We start from the raw sequence: 21,238 nt of genomic DNA on the forward strand, positions 1-21,238 counted from the left end.
TCAGGACCCAGATCCTATTTGAGCCAATCAGGACCTGGATCCTATTTGAGCCAATCGGGACCCGGATCCTATTTTGGCCAATCGATCCTATTTTCAGCCAATCGGAGCTTGGTCTCTCTCTCCCCTCCAGTTAGCAAGGAGTATACCCACCTCCCCTAGACCCTGCCAATTGACCAGAGCCATGACCTATCACCCCACCAACTACCCCCAAGTCCAGCCAATCAGCCACAGCCACGACCCTCACCCCACAAACCTCCTTAGAAACCCATAAAACCTTTGTTTCCTGAAACTCGCTCTCTCTCTGGTACCTGGCCACTGCGTTGGCGTGAGTGTGAGATTGAGCTTGAGCTGGCTCGAATAAAGGCTCTTTGCTTTTGCATCCGTGTTGGCTCCCTGGTGGTCTCCTGGAATTTGCGACTTCGGGCATAACACCGGCCACCGGACCTTCCAGGTCCCAATCGTCGAGGGTGGCAGTAAGTCACGGCAGGACGGGACACAGACAGCGGGGTGCGCGCGAGCGGGGACGCGAGAAGGGGCAGGAGGGTGCCCCGAATGCCGCGAACAGGAAGAGAGCGCCCCTCAAAACGTTCTGGACTCACCGACTCGCGGCCACACCCGACGGCTGAAGGGGTATTCACCCGCGAAGACTTGCCACTCGAAGGCCGAGGGCTGCGCGCCAGAACCCGGCCAGCGCTAGGGCGCGAGGCCACCGCGCCCTCCGCAGCTCACCCCGCTCGGCCAGCCCCCGCCGCTGACGGCTCTTGAGGCGCATGCGCCACCCGGCCCGGACGGGCCCATTCTCCGACTCCATGGGGAGAGGGGGAGCGAGCCCACGGAGGCACGGCACAGCCTAAACAGCAAGCCGAACCAACAGGCCGGACTCGTAGCTGACATTAGCTGCATTTAAACAGTGTTCTCTGCTAACGAGTGATGCGGGGGACCGACGAGTCCCACTTCAGCCGCCCCCACACACGCGGCCCCCTGTGCCAAGGGTACAGCCCAAGTTGGAGCCGGTGGGCGGGGCTCGAGGGCGCCGGGAATTCCAATTGGTGGTTTTGAAGGCGCAGTGGGCGGAAACAGCTGCAGAGCAGAGACACGGCTGGCGATGTCGGAGGGTAAGAGAGCCTCTCGTGGCGTGGGATCAGGCCCCCGAGTGTGGCGGGAACCTTGAGGAAGCGGCATCTCAGGCCTGTGGGGCGGCTTCTTCGCGAATACCGCGCGTCCCAGGGTGAAAGATTGGAGCCTTGTCTCGGGTGTACGCGGGGTACTGCCGTTGAGGCTGAGGTGATTGAGGGCAAGGAAGCTTAACAGTGGCGTCACATCCGCCCGCAGTGGGGCGGGCCCGTTCGTAGGGCGTGCGTCAGCGCGGGAACCGCCAAGAGGTGTCACGTGCTTGGCCGCTGGACTCTCCCAGCTTGCGGTTCCCGCTCTGCAAGAGTCGGGTGTTGTGAGTTTTTAGTTAATGGGGCCTTTTCGCCTGTGCAGCCCCGCGCATTACTCCTTATGCTTCTCTGGCAGCTCTTCTGCGGTGTAGATCTACGGGAAAGTTACCTAAAAGGGCTTTTTTGTCATGACTTCATTCAGCAAATACATCTTGAGCGCTACTGTATGCCCGGCCCAATCGTACAAAGCGCTAGGAAGAAGAAATTATATCACAGGGAATCGCAAGAGTTTACCAAAAGGTTTTCCAGCTTAATTGGGGAGATTGAGCGTGCTCTTTATACCAGAATTCTTTAGCATTATGCAAACTTTACCCAGAATGAGACATCTTCTGAGGCTCTCTGAAAATGCAAAATCTCAAGCCCCACTCGGTTTCTCCCTACTCCCCGGTGTAAATTATGGGGCCCAGGAGTCTTCATTTTTACAAGCCCACCTCCAGTGTTTTCGGGTAGGAGACATTGGTTTGATAACATCGCTGACTGTTGGACCCTAATCTTTCCCAGGTTTTCTGTCTCACCAGGCACACTGCTTAGATAGTATCTAATACTTGATCCCACAGGTATTTATCATCGAGGAATACAGCTGTAAATAAGACAAACGTGATTCCTACCCTAGTGGCTCAAAATATTGTAAAGCAATTAAGTAATCAATAAGCAAGTAATTCAGATAGTTCTGTAAAGACAATAAGCAGTGGAGGGGGAAGGTGGGAAAATAACGAGAATGGGTAGTCAGACTGAGTCTGTCTAAGTAGAAACCACCTGAGACTTGAATTACAACAGGAGCCACCCAAGCAGAAAGAACCTTCTAGGCGGGGGCATAGTGGCCCTTCCCCAGAGGAAGCATCTTGTATTAGAGGAGCTAAGAAAAGCAAGGTATCTGGACAAGGAAACAAATCAGGCTCTGTTTTCATGATCCTGATTCTGTTATGTTCTTATTTGTGTTTTTTTCTAAACAACTAATAGTTCTTTATTTTTAACTATTATTTTCAGTATCCTTTTAATATACAGTCTGCCACCCATATCTTTTTAGAAGTGGATAATGATAATAAGTTACATGCACTGTTAAAAACACTCCAATGGCAGAAATGAGTCACAGCCAGGATTCTTTCTTGTAGAGAGAATACAACAAAGGCGTACACCATTGACTTCGTTTGTGCTTAGTCATGTTGGTCAGTATAGGAGGATATATTTTAGGTTCATCTTTCTTGAATATTGGTTTTAAGTAAAGAAACTTAAATGCTTCATTAATCTGCTAACCTGTTGACTATAAATACATTCTGTTAAAAAGGGGGCCCCTCTTTTTTTTGGAAATCCTGTAGTCATGGTAGGAGCAGGTGAGATTGATTGACTTCTACCTCCTGTCTTAAACATGAACACCAAGGTGTGTATGCTCTTTCCTGGAAGACAGGCCATTAAGGGAATTTAAAGTCTGTAGCTATCCCACTGAATCTTTGATTAAAAGTCATGCTTGCTTGCTTTTTATGTTCTATGTTTTAAAGAACAGAGACAGAGAAAAATGCCCATCAGTCTCCCCAAATCAGGTAGCAGAGCTGAGATCTGCCATCATGCTTGGCCCGTGGCTTCTGCCCTGAGGAAAGTAATAAAAGGGCTCAGAGGCCCCTTTCCTACTGCCAAAGCTTTAAGACAACCACTCAGTTATGCTCCAGAAATCATTGCCCTTGTTTGTCTTGAAGGCGCCACACCAGACTTAGAGCCCAAGACCTTTTGGACAGTTGAAGCATGGAGCCAGAAAAGAGAGGTGTAATAGCTCTGTGTTAACTGGAGACATCCTAAAGGAGAAGGAGACTACAATCCTGTCACCACCCAGCTCTTCCTATGTCCTCTAGACCCATATATCCAGCTGTTGACACAGTATCTGCAGTTGGAGTCTAACAATTAACCTTAAAACTTACATGTGCAAAGCGGTATTCTCTAGTTTTCCTCTGCCCTCCCAGCCCCCACTGCTGTCTTGTACATCCCAGGTAATAGCAACTCTGTTCTTTCAGTTGCCTGGACAAAACCTTGGTGTCATCTTTGATTCCTCCTCTCCCACCCCCACATCTAGTCCTTTAGGAAATCCCGTGGGCTCTGTCTTAGAAGTGTTCCAGAACCTGTCCTCTTCCCACCACCTCCACCTTGGTCCCCCAGCATCTCTTTCTGACATTAGTAGAATAACCTCCTAGCTGGCCCCCTACTTCCACCCTTCTTTCTAGACCAGTAGCAAGATTGATAATGATAGAAAACCTACATGAGAGCAAATCCTGCCTCTTTTCAAGACCCTCTAGTGCAAGTTTCTGCCAGAGTAAAAGCCATAATCCTTGCAGTGTACCTCTGTGCCCTCCATGATCTCTGACCTCATTTCCTCTAACATGCCTCCTCCTGTCTCTCCACTGTAGCCTGCCAGGAGGCCCTCTCCTCCCTGTTCCTTGAAGGCCTCAGGGCTTTTGCACTTGCTGTTCCCTCTCCCTGGAAAGCTTTTCCATGCGGCTCACTTTCTCTCCTCCAAGAATTGGCTACCATGTCACCTTCTCTAGGCCTCCTCTGCCCTCCCCCACCATCCCCATCTCACACCCAACCTACTCCATTTTCTGTGCAGCACTTATCACATCTGACACATTCTGTCATTTTCCCATTGCCTCTCCCTGCTAGAATGGTTGCTCATACTGGCAAGGATTTTTGTCTTTTTGGCTAAAGAAGTATCTCTCCAGTGCCTAGAAAAGTGCTGGGCAGGCACCGGTGCTCAGATTTTGTTACATGAATTAGTAAATGAATGAATGACTTATATATCATTGCCATCAAAAGATCAAAATACTCTAGCCAAGAAAGGAGAGCACTGATTTTTAAAAACTCTAAACCATATTTAAATATGTAGCTTAAGGAGAAAATAATTAAGTCCTGTTCAAGTGCTCTTGCAGAGTGCCTGAAGAATGATGAGCATTTAGATATTTGACCCACAAATCAAAATCCTGGCTAAGAATATGATGCTGAAAATATAACAGTTAAGTTAAACCTTTTGCATTTGGTTACTGTTTTGTAGTGCTGGTTTTGTTTTTATTTAAGTGCCAAAGAGATGGATGAAACCCTTGCTGAATTTATCAAGAGGACCATCTTGAAAATCCCAATGACTAAAATGATGACAGTTCTCAAAGCCTGGGATTTTTTGTCTCAAAATCAACTGCAGACCGTAAACTTCCGGCAGAGAAAGGAATCTGTTGTTCGGGACTTGGTTGTTCTTTGTGAGGTAACTGTTCAAAATAACTGAACATCATGCTACCCCTTTGGTGTTTTCTTTCTTCTTTTCCTTAATCCAGAAGAAATTTAAGGCACTGCTCAGCTGTGAAGTGGTATGGACCATGTACTATACTATAGCTCAGAAGAAACCAATTTTTAATTGTCTTTTTTCCAACTGATGAAGAATGCTCAAATCAATAAGGAAAAAAGTGAACATCACGGGAGAAAAAAACAATCAATTCAAGTTAAAATAATGATCACTATTCTTTTTTTACCTATGAGATTATCAAAGAAGAAAAGATAATTCTAGTCAAATATGTTGGTAAACTTGTGTGTACTCTTTCACGTGTATTTATTTACTTGCTTTTTGTTTTAAAATGATTTCAGACTTTCAGAAGAGTTGCAAGTGTAGTACAAAGAATTCCCATATTCCTGTTCACTTTAAATAGATATAATGTATGATCCAGCAATTCCACTTCTGGACATTTATGTGTAAAATAATAAAGAATGAGGTATATATAAATATAATAATTGATAAACATTTATATATTTAGTTGTAAATATACATTTATATATAATTCAAATGTATATATAAACAAATTACACATAAAACACAAATAAAAACATTCACATATAAAGGCATTAACTAGCATTGCTTAGAAAACAAAATTGGGAACAACTACATAGATTAGATGATAATACAGCCACATAAAATGTTCTTCAGCCATTAAAATGAGTAAAATATATCTTTATATACAACATTGAAAGGAATTACATAATACGCATATGTATGCATGTGTGTGTGTAGAGCAGGGTTCTCAATTGGAACAATTTTGATTCCCAGAGGACACACTGAAGACATTTTTGATGGGCACCACTGTGATAGTGATACTGGTTTACAGTGGGTAGAGGGCAGTTGTGCCCTCAACATCCTAGGACAAAATACCTGACTTGAAATGTCAGTTCTGTGCAGTTGAGAAGTCCTGGTATAGAGGAAGTGTGGAAGGATACAGCTGATGAAAACACAAAAAGTTTAAAGTTAGGAATAAATTGTGGGAGAACAGTTGTTGAGTATCTGTGGGAGACATGGGTCAGAAGGTGTATGTTACTTAATAGAGAGCAGAGCTCAGAGACAGGTTGCCAGCAGAGTACTCAGAAGGCACTCATACATACTCTGTTGTAAGAGGTCCTAAAATGTGCTCTAAATGGGCTGGAACCACACCTATTACCATGTTTACTAAGTACCTTATCTTCTTTTTCAGGAGAAGCATGCAAGTCTCAACGATGCAGCCCTTTTAGATATCATTTGTAAGTTTTGGTGACTTGTATTTACACTTAACCAATCCACTTTCATCAGAGAGCCAATTTTGTATGTAAGGGCTCCGATTCTAGAGTTAGGTTGGCCTGGGTTCAAATCCCAGCTTCATCACTTGAGTCTTGGGTCCTTTGCCATGTCATATCATCTCTCCAAGCCTTGGGCTTCTCCTGAGTAAAATGGAAATGTTAGCACCTACACCACAGGATTGCTGTGACAATTAAATAAGATAATGCTTCAAAAGATCTTAGCACAGTAACTGGCATATGATAAACACATAATAAATGTCTGTTAGATGTTTTATTAACACTTTGGAATTATATTTCAGAGAATTTGTTCTTACTGCAGTGCAGCTTGTCACCTCTCGTCCCTTCCATTTCTGTAATTTTTTTCCTTTGTATAGCCTAGTTTTCCTCTGTATGTAAGATGTCTATTTTCCTCATTAGGAGGCAACATAACATAGGGGCCAAGAGCACAGTTTTTGATATTCGAGTCATGGTTCTGTCATTGCCTCCCTGTGAGTCCTGGAGGGAGGCAGTTAGCATCTATCTCTGTGCCTCAGTGTTATCATTTGACCAATCTGTATAATAATGATAATGTCACGTAAGGTTATGGTGAGGATTATAAGAGTGCACGTCAGGTTCTTAGGACAAAGCCTGGAGTTTATTAATTAACTGTTAACAGTATATATTAACTGGCTATATATTAAATGTCCTGGAGTATAACAAAAGTCATCTTTATTTATACTGTGCTCCAGGTATAAAATTGCTGAACTCACCTAATTTTCAGTGATTGGATTCTCTCTAGACCATAAAAGGTAGATCCACATAGTTCCCATTTCTCATGCATTTGTTCAGATGGTCATTAAGCACATACTTTGTGCCAGGCTATATGGTAGGCACTGATGAGCCAAAAGAGGTTGAGTCATGTGCCGTAAGAGGTCAGTCTTACCAAGGAGACAGAGTAGTTGGTCACCAAGATGTGTTCATGCAGATCGTAATAAGGGTTATGGAGAAAAGGGCCTCTGAGAGAGCCAAGCAAACCTGCTGTGCTGACAGTAGGAAAGACTTCCTTGAGGAGATGACACCTGACCTGGGAACGAAAGGATGAGGTGGCACTGGTGAGGCCCAGGGGAGACAGGAGGGCACAGCTCTGGGGAGTCTTGGCGGGGGAGGGAGGACAGCCAGGAGCAGGGAGAAGGCGGTGATGGCAGCGCAGCGATGGAGGAGGGGGGCAAACTAACTGAGGCTTAGGTGGGGGCAATACAGAGACTTAGAGGCCATTTGAAGGATTTCTTTATTCTAAGAATAAGGCAAAGCCTTTCAAAGATGAGCAAGAAAGAATAAGGTTCTTGTTTTCTTCAAAGATCACTCTGGTTGTAGTGCAGAGAGAGAGGCCAGGGAGGATGGGGAGAGGCCAACCAGAGTGGGAGTAGTCCAAGCAAGAGAGGATGGTTGTCTGGGGGAGATGGAGAGAAGAGCCTGGACTTGCACTTGGGTGGCCAAGGGGGGCATGTGGGAGGAGCACACATGGTTCCAGCGGAGTGACAGGTGCTAGGAAGGAAACTCAAGCAGGGCAGGATGGAGGGTGGGTTCGGGTAGGACGGTCAGGACAGGCCACTGCATAGGTAGCATTTCAGCAGAGGCCAGAGGCAGGTGTGCAGCAAGCAGGAGAGCACTCCAGGCAAAGGCTGCCGCCACGAGCAGGCAGTCGGGAGCACGTCATTCCTGTGCTGCTGGAGAAACGCGGCATTCTGTGGAGCAGACCTGGGTGGACGTGGAGCAAGGGGTCTGACTGAGTCAGTGCTGAATCGCCACTATGTTGAGCCCTTCCTCAGGATTTGTTCTAGTGTCTGGAGTATATTTAATCCGTATTATAAAACTTATTTTGAATAAAAATCTAGATCTAATTTATACACTTCTGTTATTTTCTGACTCATATTATTGAAAATACGTATTTGTAAGCACAAGGCTGAATGTTCTCTGGTACAGTAGTAATAACCTCTTCTTCCCTCTCTCAGATACTCAGTTTCATCAGCACCAAAAAGTTTGGGATGTTTTTCAGATGCACAAAGGACCAGGTAATGTTTCCATTTTAAATTGAACATTTGTTGTTATTTCGGCAATTTTAAAATGAGTAGCAACACGTTCCTCTTAGATCTCTTTTCTTTCAAAATGAGTAATTTCAAAATTACTCATTTGTGGGAAGATGAGAAATCTATTTGGTGTTGCTGTGTGGGAAGCGCCAGCAGCATTTGATCTGATCATTAGGGTTCCTGAGGCCACGGAAAACGGTGACCTTGGAGGTCTTTGAAAATGTGCTTACTGAACACTAGTTCCTTTGATTTTTTTCTTGATTTTTCTTTTCACTTTGACAGGTGAAGACACTGACCTTTTTGATATGGGACAATTCAAAGGTTCATTTAAGAAAATTCTTCAGAGAGCATTAAAAAATGTAAGAAAATGTATCTGAATTCCCATGAAATTGAATTTCATGGCATCTCTGCACTTAAAATTTGCTACTACCTTGTTTTTGGTTTTGTTTTCAGTAAGAATTTCCATTAGTAATATTGCATACTATTCTGGTCCATATCAAAGATAAATGCTACTTACTATAAAACCTCCCTCTCACCTCTCAATTCAGAGCCAAGTGCTTCTCTTTCCAGAGCAATGCCAGCCAGCAGGACCCTGGGGTGCTGGAAAGGGTCTGCAAGGGCTCTCAGGCAGCACACTAGCTTGTAGCCACATGTCCTAACAATTCTCAGGCAGGTCACCCCGGGGGTCAGTGGGTGCGGTGCTGGTCAGGGCAGCTCTGGAGCACCCCCAGAATCGTCAGCTACAGTTTGGTTTCTGCCAGCACCACCTACTATCTGACCTTCAGTTGAGAAGAACCTTTTTTTTTATCAGCCTCCCCCTCCTTCATGTGTCTTAGTCGTTGCATATAAAAAAACATGACCAAAATATCCGTCACATGTGACAGCTGTGACTGTCCCCCTAGGAAAGTGGCGTTCCCTCTCCTTTCGTACACAAGCTCCTCCTTAACATGTTTTTCCATCTCTACCTTTTCCTCTGTAACTTCTGTCACAATGCCTACTTACCCACTTGTCACTGAATATACTCTCTTGTCTCCTTTCCAATGATGACCCTTGTGTTTGTGCTTGAAGTCCATCCCCTACATCCTCGGAGAGCATGCCTGCTCTGTGTTTTCTCTCTCTTCTCTGTCATGTTCTAATCTCTCCCTCTACTGATTCCCGCTCTACTGCCTAGGAACATGCTCAGGTCTCAGTAAAGGTGCATCCACTCCCCTGCTCCACCTCGTGCTCTGTCCTTCCCACCGCACACTCATGGAGGGAAATACTTCTTGCTCCTGTTGTGTCCTTTGTTCTGGCCTGTTCCTCTGTCTCTACCCCTGCGAGCGAGGCCACCCAGAGTGGTTCTGCCAGTGACCATGTAGGCAACTCTGCCTGACCCTGGATTTTGTTATCCTGAAGCCCACCTGCCTAAAGATAGGAGCCAGTCACTAGTTTCTTGGTAATCCAAGTTATATTTTGACCTCCATCTGCCCACTCTTTTACCTTATTTCTCAGTTGGTCCAGAAAAACGGTGCTATTTATTGGTCGTCTTCAAGTCTGAAAAGGTAATATATCCTGCCAGCGTCGTGCCTATGCCGCCTGCATTCTGGCTGTTGCTCTCACCAGCATACAGATGCTGTTCTGAAAGGCAGTGTCCCTGACAGTGGGGTCCTCAGACCAGAAGCATCAGCACTATGTGGGCAGGGCGCCCTCTTGTCCCAGAATCTCTGTCCTCTCCTGTTCATCTCCCCCCGTCCTGAACTCCTGTCTGGCTTCCATGACTGCCCACCTCCTTCCCTTCAGTTCTGCCCTTTGCTGGAGCATCCCTCGGGGCTCTGCACTCAGCCCTCGCCTGCCGGGGCTAAGCCGTGGGAATCACACTCTTGGAGGAAAAGAGGAGGTAGGGATACAGTAATTTATCATTTCTATTTCAGAAGCTAATGAGTTGTCCCAACACCATTTGCTGACTAATTTAACCTTTTCTTTTTTTTTTTTTTTACTGAAGTATAGTTGATAGGCAATATATTATTGGTTTCAAGTATACCACGTAGTTAGCTTTTTCTACTGCTTTATCACCTTTGGGTTCTGTAGATTCAGTCGCAGTCATAGAGTCTGTGTTCTGCTCCTTGATCTGTTTCTCCTCGTGCCCTCCTGGACCCTCTGCCAGCCTCTCAGGTGCCATCCCCGGTACTCTGCGCTCCAGCCAGACCACTGTAATCCCTGAGTGCTTGAACATCCCCCTCCCTGGAACAGCCTCTGCCATCTGCCTTTGCACAGTTCACTCCTCCCGGTCCTTCTGACTTCCTCCTAAACAGGGCTCCCTCCAAGAGGCCTTCCCGAGCCCCTGGACTAGATGCCCCACGCCCCCGTATCATCCCCCAGTCACCACACTCTCCGTTTTCTGGTTTAACTGCCGGCTTTCCTCCCAGCCCATAGGTTCCCTGAGAGCTGCCCCTGACCAGCCTGCTCCCTGCTGACCCAGGCAAGGACTTAAAGAGCAGAGCGCTGGGGATAAGCGTGTTGGGCACATTCTTGGCAAACTCCTTATTCCTTTAATTGCTGTCGTTTCTAAATATGCCAGTAATTGTTAAGGCAAGTCAACCCTGCCCCTACCTCCAATTCCTCCTCTTTATCAAAAATATTCTTCAAGATGATCCTTAGAGTCATTATCAGACAAATGATACAACAAAACAACATCTTCAAACTTTTGAGTCAGGGTCCATTTAATTTGTAAAGTAATTCAAGGATAACCATGAGCCAAGAGAAGGTATGTCTCTCCATTTTTTTTATCTTTTGTGAATAAGCACGTTACCTTGTTCCTAAGTTGTCATTTTTCATTATACTTTCATGGTAAAGATATTTTTCAAATAATACCAGAGTTTAAAGGAGACTCCCATCTGCACTGTGAGTTTGGCACATGCACCTGTTTTTGTTTTTGTTTTTTTAAACACAGTCCCACTGGCACAGAATCCCTGCATAACTTTCCATAAATGCTGTGGTTATGCGGTCTGGACCCTTCTGGAACCAGCCTTTTTATGCAGCTGAACATGACTGGCTGACAGGTCTTGAAAAACGCTTGGAGCAGTGTTTCTACCCCACTTCCCTCACAGCCAGAAACCTCCCCGCGAGCTGCCCTCGGCTGCAGCTCAGGATTCATCTGCGTCCTTCCTTTTCCATGTCCTCTTCCCATCTGATGATCTCCTGTCTCTCTCTGGGCACCAGGAACTTCTTTTCTCTGTACCCCATGCCTCCTGCCCCATCATTCAAGGAGGAAAAAGTCTGAAATGCTCGTATTTACTCCTACTTCAATATAATGCCCATATAGATTAGTTGTTAGATTTCTTTTTATCACTAGCACGTTCCAAAAAGCTTTTGCCTCCTGAGAGAGTTTCAGGGGACTAGCGGGGGAAGCAGGGGAACAAAGGAGCTTTTTCATTGGTCATATCTGTCCTGTCTGAAAGGCCAGCTAGAGGGCGCATGCTGGGTATGCTGCAGGGTGTAGATGATGACAATAAAGCAGAGGGAAAGCCCCAGTGTCTTCTCGGTCTCCCCTGGCCCCCTACTCTGACTGGCCCACATGCCCTAACCCCTTTTCTTAACTGACTGAGGACGCCCAACGCATCTTTGCTTTCCTCCTCGTAACATTACTAGCAGCTGGGTGACCACTTTCCCAAAGGCCAAGGACGGTGACGTCATGCCAAGTAGAGTCCTGGTGTCTGGGAGCAAAGAGTAACTCACCTGCGGCTCTAGGACAGGCATCTTAATCTTTCTGTGTCAAGGACCCCTATGGCTGTTAATGAAGCTTCTGGACCACTTCTTGGAAGATTGTTTTTAAATGCTATAAGATAAAATACATAGAATTATAAGGGAAACCAGTTATATTAAAATAGTTATTAATGTATTAAAATGCTAAGTTGTGATATAAATGTATGTGCTTCTTTATTAGCACAATAAATAATCTCACAGTGGGTCTAAAAACTAGTGTCAAAGTAGTGAGGGGTATAAAGGATATTTTTGAGACATATGCAAGAATTGTACCATGATAAGAGAATATGTGGGGTTTCTGTGACCAACAAAGCAGCAGATCCTAACTGCTACTGTCTTGCTGCCTGCCTTCACATTGAAGGAGATGCTGAATTTCAGTTAGTACAGATACCTTGAATTCTAACCATGGACCTCAGGTTGAGAACTCCTGCCCTTGAAGCAGTCAGGCAGAGAAGCTGGTGTGCGAGGAGCAGGGAGCCTGTGTTAATAATGATAATCTGTATTAAATATAGTTAAGTATATGCAGTCTATGTGTTGTAAGCTTCGTTTGATTCCCCCACTAAACTTTTTTCTGTATGTTCAGTGTTTGTGGGTCTTGGACAGTTATTGACAATTTGTGGCTATTAGGGGACACCATGGCCAGCAGTACAGACCTAGGTTAGCCAAACCACTCAGGACCCGTGGCTGGACTAGTCACCTAGTTAAGCTTAAGCAATGTTAATCCAAGCTATCCTCTGAAAAATGCTAATCCCAGCTATTACAGGATATCTATTGAGGTAGTTTCTTGGGAAAACAATGAAGGTCTCCATTTGGGCCCTACCTCTTCAGGTATCTGCGTATCTTCTTTACTGTAAGAATATGAAATGGAACATCTGAAAGCCATCTGGGCCAGGATTGTTCTGACTTTGTGGGCGTCCTTTTCTCTTAGCCCATTGATTTTTAACCTTTTCTGGATCATAGACCCTTATGGAAATTGTGATCACTATTATGGCTCCTCTCCAGAAAAGCATAGGCTTAGGCATGTCCACCTGACTGTGCATCCAGTTCAGGGAGGCTACCGACCTCTGCAAGCACCCCCCAGATCCCTCAAATTAATGTCATTCTAGACTAGAGAGGCCACTATAAAACAGCACTACCAATTTTTTTCCTTGTAGTAAAAGTGTGCCCTCCATATACTGCATTTAATCTGGATTTTACAGGTGTTTTTTGCTTTTGTAATGTGACCCAGGCTATTCAGAATAAGACCCTGTCCTCTTCCATTCAGGGCAGCAGAGGTCTCTGGATGCCTCTGGGCACCAAGCACTGTGTTGTTCACTCAGGGCAAGGTCAGACAGCTGTGTACCCTCCACGCCCCAGACTGCAAAGAGTTCCTTGTCTGATCACTGAGGCAACTTGGGGAAGCAGCCAGATAAAAGAGTGGGCAGGGCTAGAGTAGCTGCCATCTTTGCGATGTTGTAGCCTGCTTTCCCTGGAGTGAGATACAAGAGGGAGGAAATAAAGAGACATGGGCAAGCTGAGGGCACCTGTCTCAAAACCTCCTTCCAGGGTCTGAACTCCAATGGGAGCTGAATCAAGGGGAGCCTTAATAATCTAGGAATGAGCTATTAAATTCCAGAGCAACTGGCAATCATATTTAAAAGATCTGTGTTTTATCCATGAAATAGAAACCAAGTCAAGTTTCCTGTATCAGTCAGCCTGTGGGCAGGACCACAGTAACGCCTTTTACCCCTAAAAAGCACCTTTTGTTGATGCCACAAGATTTTAATTAGGAAACAAATCTTTTTTTGAATAAGGTCACAGTCAGCTTCAGGGATGCCGAGGAGAATGCAGTGTGGATCCGGATTGCATGGGGAACCCAGTATAAAAAGCCAAACCAGTACAAACCTACCTACGTGGTGTACCACTCCCAGACTCCATATGCCTTCGTTTCTTCCTCCCAGCTGAAGACCAATGTTTCCCTTCTGGGTCAGGTATGGAACCAATTACTACAAGATCTAATATTTTCTTACTCTTTATCCCAGAGGTCTGTGTAGGTTTAAACGGTTCAATAAGCATTTCACATAAAATATCCCATGTAATTCTTGATTTCCTAAAATAAGGAGCAGAAAGTGGTGTTGGACTCCAAGTGGAAGCGTGGCAAGAGCACTGGTTTGGAGCTCTTCCTTATTGTCTTTTAATCTAGAAGTACATGCTTTGTATAAAAATTCATGAAGTCTCTAAAGAGAACGGCCATTAAGACTTCATACCCCTTCCCAATCCCATCGTCCAAAATAGCCACTGTTAACAGCTTCATTTCCTTACAGAATGTTTTCCTACAGAAAACAGGGTAGCACATAGCATCTGTAAGTTGCTTTTTTCACATTTCCATGTAGTTACATATAAATCTGACTACTTTTTCAGGACTGCATGATTTGCCTATTAATGAACATATTCACTTGTAACTATTTTCCCCACGTTCTGTGCACAAGAAAACTCCTTTAATACAAAAGGCCGCCTTTTCTTAATGGTTCTTGGGATCCCAGGCCTCCTAGCTTCTTTCCCCAGAGTAAGCTGTCCCTGAATTGGCCTGGCGACTGCTGCAGCTCCCACTCTCTAGTAGCACCCCCAGCTACAGTGGCACCCCTTCAGCTGGCTCTAGGTAAGCAGCGCCACCACCCTGGCCGCCTCGGCTCTAGTGCCGAGTGGAGCACTGTCAGGTAGTGGACTGAACCACAGCCGTAGCATCCTACCAGGCAAAGTTTCTTGTCATTTAAACTCCCTTTGCTGTTACTGAAATGACAGTTTTCTACTGCTGCTCACTTCTACTTCCCTTTAATACTTAACTGTACTTTTTACATTTGCCGTCTCTTCCTTCATAAATACACAGCGGTCATTCATCCACTGACAGCCACGTGAGTCCACCCCACCACAGCTAGTTTAAACATTACCCCAAAAGCCAATGTTCATTTCCATTATGTATCCTAAGGCAAACTTATCTCCACTCTAGTCCCAGATAAATATCTTATTCTATTAATTCTGTTTCAGTCTTCTAACTTGTTTCCCAGATGATGGGAGGCTTTTCTAAACTGCAATTAATATGTGCTTTTTTTCTTAAAAATATTAGTCCTAAAGCATACGTATTTACATTTTCATGTGGCAGTATCATTCGTAATATTAGATGACTGATACTATAAAACAGTAGCATTTGAGTATTCATTGTTTATTCCTAAGGTTGAACTTACTTTATTGTATTTCCTAATTTTAATAGGATCATTTTTCAAAAAAGATCTACATTTGTGAGACTCTTAATGCCATTAGCAACTTTTTGTTTTTTAAAGCTGGTTAACAAGTCATGAGATTAAATTTTTCTGGACTTGCTTTCACTTCAGTGGAAACTATTCAGTGACCGCAGCTCCTACATTTTCCTTTAACAGGTATTAAAAGAATAGGGACAAAACAGTAATCCTAACAGTCTTGTTAATTTTCACTTCAAGGCACTGACAATTGCTAGCAAACATCATCAGATTATGAAAATGGACCTCAGAAGCCGGTATCTGGACTCTCTGAAGGCTATTGTCTTTAAACAGTATAATCAGGTGAGCCCATCAGTGACTCACCTTAAAGTTATGTCTCATTTTCCCTTTTCACAGGTGACTTAGAAGCCATTGAACAGGTGGGAAAGTTCACCTCCAACAAAAGGAGCTCACTTCAGGTGTCACTGAAGTGGAGAAAGCTTTCAGTTAGTTAATGTGAAAGGAAACAAAATAATAGCTCCCTGTAATCTTTTTTGTAACTATATTGTGTTTTACACTGATGTTAAGTCAGTTACAGATCCCAGTTTCCAAATCAACTGTTCCAGTTAGAATTCATTTTCTCTTTGGAGTAACATGACACTGTCTTTTATCGATACAATATAATTATATTATTCTTATAGTGCAAGAGAGAAGTAAAATTAACTTTTTGTCCCATCAATCAGGCAGGTGATACTGGGGTTGGAAAAAAAGGAGAAAGCATTGGTTCACTAAGTCCCACAATTTATTTGTTAAAATTATTTGAATGCATTCTTTCCCTTTAATAATAAAAATGGATCTGGCCTTGCTTATAGGCCCAGGGTTATTTTTTCCTCTGCGTGGCATCTGTGTGCTCATATGTTCAGACTCCTGTGGGTGGATTGTTAATCCTCTGTGTGTATCTTTAAGCCCTTAGATATGTCATACTTGAGTATTTTCATCTGTTCTAAGTGGAAAGCAGTGGTGGTTCTCCGCAAACCCCTCTTTAAGGGAAAAAGCTAACATTAAGAAGTTAGATACTGATTTCTCCCATAGCAGCAGCCCCCTTACCCACCACCCTCCCACCAAACTGATAGCTGCTATCACCAAATTGATAGCTGCTATTCTGTTGGGACAGTTGCATTTCAGTGAAAATTCACGTTTTCAAATACTTAATTATAAACAACAGTCAGTGGGGAAAGTGAGAGAAGTGGTTTGAGAGATTCAGACTTACAGTAGGAAAGTTATTTTTCCAAAAGGAATCACAGTGAGTTTTTTATGCTTACGAAGACACAGCTTTAAGCACATTGCAGATACTGTCTTTGATTCCTCTGGCTTCTGGACTCACCACCTGTATGTCTTTCAGATCCATTTTTATGTTAACAAAGTATAGAGCTTCTCAGTCAAAACAGCCATGTTGCTGGCCCCAGCAGTCTCTGCTCTAGGAGAAATGTTCAGCTCAACCTAGTATGGCTCAAATCTCTTTTTGTTGGAAAAAAATGAAGATAAGATGTGACATACTTTTATGTACTAAAGCCAATTCATATCAATACTTTTAAGTTGTTAAAATCAGGAAAATAATCACTTTTTTCTCTTTTTTTTTTTTTTTTTTTTAGACTATTGAAACTCACAACTCTACTACACCTCTACAGGAAAGAAGCCTTGGGCTAGATATAAATAGTATGTGTGTTTTGAAACTGAAATTTGGAAGTGTGTCATTCCTTTTTAGATTTCCGTCACTCAATAAAACATTTATCTACTAGGAGCCTGATTCAAAACTATTTACTACTTTCAGAAAAATTGAAAATTAAATTTCTGTTGAAGAAAAGCTAAGCTGCCACAGATTTCCTTTTAGAATTTACCAGGATGGCCCCTAATAGTAACAAAAACTAAAATTAACTAATAGTCAAGCATTTCTTCTGTGACAAGTACAATACTAAGATGTTTAGATGTATTATTTCTCTAACCACCATTGTAGTCCCATGAACAAGCTCCATTCATCAGGGAACTGGGTTCAGAGAGACTTGGTAACTTGCTAGGTGAAGTCGTACAGCCAGGAATTGTCAAAACCAGGCATTAAATCCAAATCTGAGTCTGGAGCGCAGGCTCTTAATGCACTGGATAAGCTATTTCTTGAATCATCAGGATCGTGATCATATCACTACTCACAAATGACCTGGATCTCTCCCTAGAAAACCCAGGAGTAAAAAACTACTAATGTGGATCAGAAAGTTCAGAAAAATGGTGGGGTATGATATAAATGTATAAAAATTAAAAATGTCCTACCTTAGCAGCGACTTGGCAATAAAATGGTACAGCCATTATGAACTGCATTTTAATGACTTAACAACGGCATAGGGATTGCCATTGACTTCATGTTAAATAAAGAAAGCAGGACACAAAATTGTGTTTATATTATAATCCCAGCTTAAAAAATACGCATATCTTTTATTCACTAAAACAAGGGTTAAATAGAAATATATTAAAATGTTAATAGTGCTTTTCTCTGCGTGGTAGAATTTTGGGTGATTTTTTTCTTTATCAGGCTGTATATTCCAACTTTTCTACAGTAAGAAATTTTATAATCAAGACAAGAAACAGTAAGCATTATGACTTATACAAGCAAGTTGAAAGGTTAGGAATGAAAGGATAGTTTATGGATGAAATGTATTCCTAACAAGTGCTTTTAAAATCTTTCATCTATAGCGGATTCAAGGATCATTCATGAAAACGGAATAGAAAAAGAGAGAGTCCAGAGAGTGACTCAGGAGACTTTTGGAGACTGTCCTCAGCCAAGATTAGAATTTGCACAGTATAAGGTAGGACATTGCTATAAAAAGGGACTATAGTCATCAATAATTTTTAAAAGAGCAAAAATTTCAAGTGGAAAGCAGTTCTAAGAAACTTTCTTGTTCATTTATCACTTTAATTTTGTGTAATAAATTTGAGTAAAAATAGGCTTCTATATCATATTTAGTAAGTTCTATTGACAAAGGAGACTTCTGAAAATTCTGAATTTGCTCTTTTCACCTTACATATTAATTCAGTATGTGTAACTGACTATGATCTGTAATTTTGAGAAAAAAGAAATTGTAGCCCATCCACACCAAGAACAGTACTTACATGTAGTTGGTGCCCATAAATACTTGTGGAATAAAAGAAAGTAAGCAAGTCATTACGTAGCCCAGTTGCTGTCACATGGAGAAAAACCAGTAGCTTAGTCAGTACTGCAAACCTAGCTCATTCCAGAAGTGTGTCACTGCCCACCGGGAAGGCCAGGTCAGAGGCAAGCCCCTTGCCACCATTAGAGGAATTCAGGGTTAATATGTGATCACCCTAATCTAATACTCATGCTCACCCACCTCCCTGAAAATCCTCCAATAAAATTCTTGATGTTTAGCACAGTTACAGCTACAGGCCACATTTTAAATGTGCCATTGATCTGCTCACTAAGACCCAACACCTGTCTGGTTTGGTTTGTTTTTAGTGGGAAAAGCTGATGGACACCTTTCAAGTTATGTTCCCCGAATGGCAGTTTTAGCCCAGTTCCTTTGTAAACAGCTCCTACTCTAGGACTCTGCTTGACAAAGCGTGGTCCCTGGACCACCGGTATCAGCATCATCTGGGAGTGGGTCAGAGATGCAGATCCTTGGCCCCACCCTAATCCTGCTAGGTCAGGACTATGGAAGTGGGACCCAGCCAGCCATCTGTTTTAACAAGCCCCCTAGCTGATTCTGCACACTGAAGTTAAAGAACCGCTGATCAAAGTAAGAGTTAATCCACAAAACTGCCCTTATACACATTTTAGAGTGCTGAGTCAAGGTACACCTTAATACCTAGCTGCTACTAACTTTTCCCTACCTTTTCTATTTTGAAAAACATCAAATCTTCAGAAAACTTGCAAGACCATTACAAAGAGCATCCATTTCTCCTGTTTCAATTCACTATTTGTTAACATTTCACCCATTTGCTTGCTTTTTCTGTCTTAATTCTGCACCATTTGAGTCACTTGCAGACATTACTCACCCTCTGAATATTTAATCATACTGCCTCAAAATTTTAAGGATCACTGTAAGTAAAAAATTTTGAAATTAGAACCTAAGATTCAAGTACCTATTAAAATAGCAGTATTTGGATATTTGATGATATTAAGAATTGTTCCTAATCTTTCTGGTATAGTAATGTTCTTTGGGTGAAGTTTTTGAAGTCTTTTAGATACATACTAAAATATTTACTGATGGAATACTGTCTTGGATATGCTCCAGAATATTCCAGTGGAGTGTGGGCAGCAGGGAATGGGAGGTGGGTCAATAGATGAAACAACACCAGCTACAAGCTGATCATTGTTTCTGCTGGGTGATGTACACACGGGGACTTGTTATACTGTGCCTCTTAATTTTGCATATTTCTAAAAATCTTCCATAATAACATGAAAGGAAATCACGGTAGTGACAAAAGACATGACATTTTTACATTGAAATGACAGATTACAAAAGATAGTGTTAATTTTCCATTAAGAATGCAAACTAAAAAAAAAAAAAAAAAAAACAGTGCAAACTAAATACTCAGGTAAATGTCACCTGGGAGAGGAGCTGACATCCAGGGCCTCCTGTTTGTCAGGCACTGTGTAAGCCTGGCAGTTTGCGTGCAATATTGTTCGAGATACAGGCTGCCCTTTACATTTGCAATTAGCAAATTAAATGGTTCCCACCCCCATTAATCCCTATATTTGTTGACGAGAATTAATAAAATGCATGGTCTGATTTCATTATAATTTGCCATTTGAACTGATTTATTTAATAGTCATTTATAAATATATTTGTTGACAGCTTGAAACAAAATTCAAAAGTGACTTAAATGGGGGCATCTTGGCTGAGAGAGAAGAACCCCTCCGGTGTCTAATAAAGTTCTCTAGCCCACATCTTCTGGAAGCGTTGAAGTCCTTAGCACCAGCCGGTAAGTAGTCTGTATTACGAGCTAGAAGAATTAACTGCTCTTTGCTGACTGCTTTCCTCTGAGCTTTCTCATGGCTCCAGGCTGCTATACCATCACGCCGTGGTCTGCATATTCTGTTCTGCAGAATGGGGATCCATGATCCACCCTCTAATCTTCACCATTTTTAAACTGACTCTTGTCCCTCTGATTATTTTCATTTTCTTCTTTTTTTTTAAATTTCAGGTCTTGCAGATGCCCCACTTTCTCCACTGCTCACCTGCATACCCAACAAAGGAATGAATTATTTTAAAATTAGAGATAAATAAAATGTATGTGGTTTTGTAAGCACAGCATCTCCTTGACCATACTGCATAAGCATTTCAGTTAACAGCTAGCTGAATAGCTTCTTATAGGTAAACTTGTGTTAAGAAATTAATCCTTGATATTGACAGTTTAGAAATGTTCATTGTAATTATTGGGACCAATCCTTTCCTCCACTGTTGTTTCCCCTTTCCCCCATATTGGACAGAGTATAGCAGTTGTGGGCCTTTAACATGTGGCAGGATGTCCTTTTTCTCACTCCTGTCTCCCTTCTATCTTAAAGAGGCCTGGTTCTAATCGCTGGTTTCCAAGGATTTTCTCTTAAACCTTGGATCATGGCAACAAGCACCAAGAAACTATACACCACTCAAAACTTTCTAGGAGAATCATAAAATTGGTTCATTCAAAGGGTAGAGTTGAGTCCATTAAGTTACTATTTCAGAGGTAGCATATCAGATGATTCAGTTATAAAAAATAATGGTTTCATTGTAAAACTTTTCACATTTTATCAGTTCATGTATTCATATCAGTTTTATCATACATTACGTACAGCATTCAAATTGACCAATATTACACTGATTTGTGAAGAAAGATATTTAAAAGCTGGTACATCAGTTAGTATTGATGAAAAGCCTTCTGTGATCATCACTAAATTTCAGCATGTTCCTTTATAATATTTTAAAATCTAGTACATATCTTGTTCTACAAAGGATTTGGGGTCATAAAAATACGTTACAATTATAATAAAATTAAAAGGTGAGGCAATCTGAGCAAATGGGAGGCCAAAAAGAATAGGAGGATAGAATAAACCTAAGGATAGGATTACCATGTAAGAACATACAAGTGTCTCTCCAGTTGCCAGAATATTGAAAAATTTGGAGCGGTAATTTAACCAGTGGCCAGAGCAGAGAAA

At 42.5% G+C, this 21,238-nt stretch overlaps 2 protein-coding genes across 3 annotated transcripts in view; one reads left to right on the top strand and one right to left on the bottom strand.

The window, feature by feature from the left end:
* Nucleotides 1-825, bottom strand: part of CMC2 (C-X9-C motif containing 2) — a 33,939-nt gene extending 33,114 nt beyond the window's left edge. Inside the window, exon 1 of the mRNA XM_057492961.1 lies at nucleotides 600-825. The gene's annotated coding sequence lies outside the window, so the exon portion shown is untranslated. The remainder of the gene's footprint in view (nucleotides 1-599) is intronic.
* Nucleotides 826-970: 145 nt separating this feature from the next.
* Nucleotides 971-20,349, top strand: CENPN (centromere protein N). Of its 2 annotated transcripts, XM_036909338.2 has the most exons (11): nucleotides 975-1,115; nucleotides 4,500-4,680; nucleotides 5,933-5,978; nucleotides 8,006-8,065; nucleotides 8,363-8,439; nucleotides 13,615-13,791; nucleotides 15,295-15,396; nucleotides 16,686-16,749; nucleotides 17,776-17,888; nucleotides 19,899-20,025; nucleotides 20,248-20,349. In XM_036909338.2, exons 2-11 carry the CDS (start codon nucleotides 4,510-4,512, stop codon nucleotides 20,328-20,330), a joined length of 1,020 nt encoding a protein of 339 aa, XP_036765233.2. In that variant the 5' UTR covers nucleotides 975-1,115; nucleotides 4,500-4,509; the 3' UTR covers nucleotides 20,331-20,349. The 2 variants fall into 2 exon arrangements, with proteins under 2 accessions (XP_057348941.1, XP_036765233.2); XM_057492958.1 differs by lacking the exon at nucleotides 15,295-15,396 and having other exon boundaries at nucleotides 971-1,115.
* Nucleotides 20,350-21,238: the final 889 nt, after the last annotated feature.

Source organism: Manis pentadactyla, chromosome 15, assembly GCF_030020395.1.
Source record: "Manis pentadactyla isolate mManPen7 chromosome 15, mManPen7.hap1, whole genome shotgun sequence".
NCBI lineage: Eukaryota > Metazoa > Chordata > Mammalia > Pholidota > Manidae > Manis > Manis pentadactyla.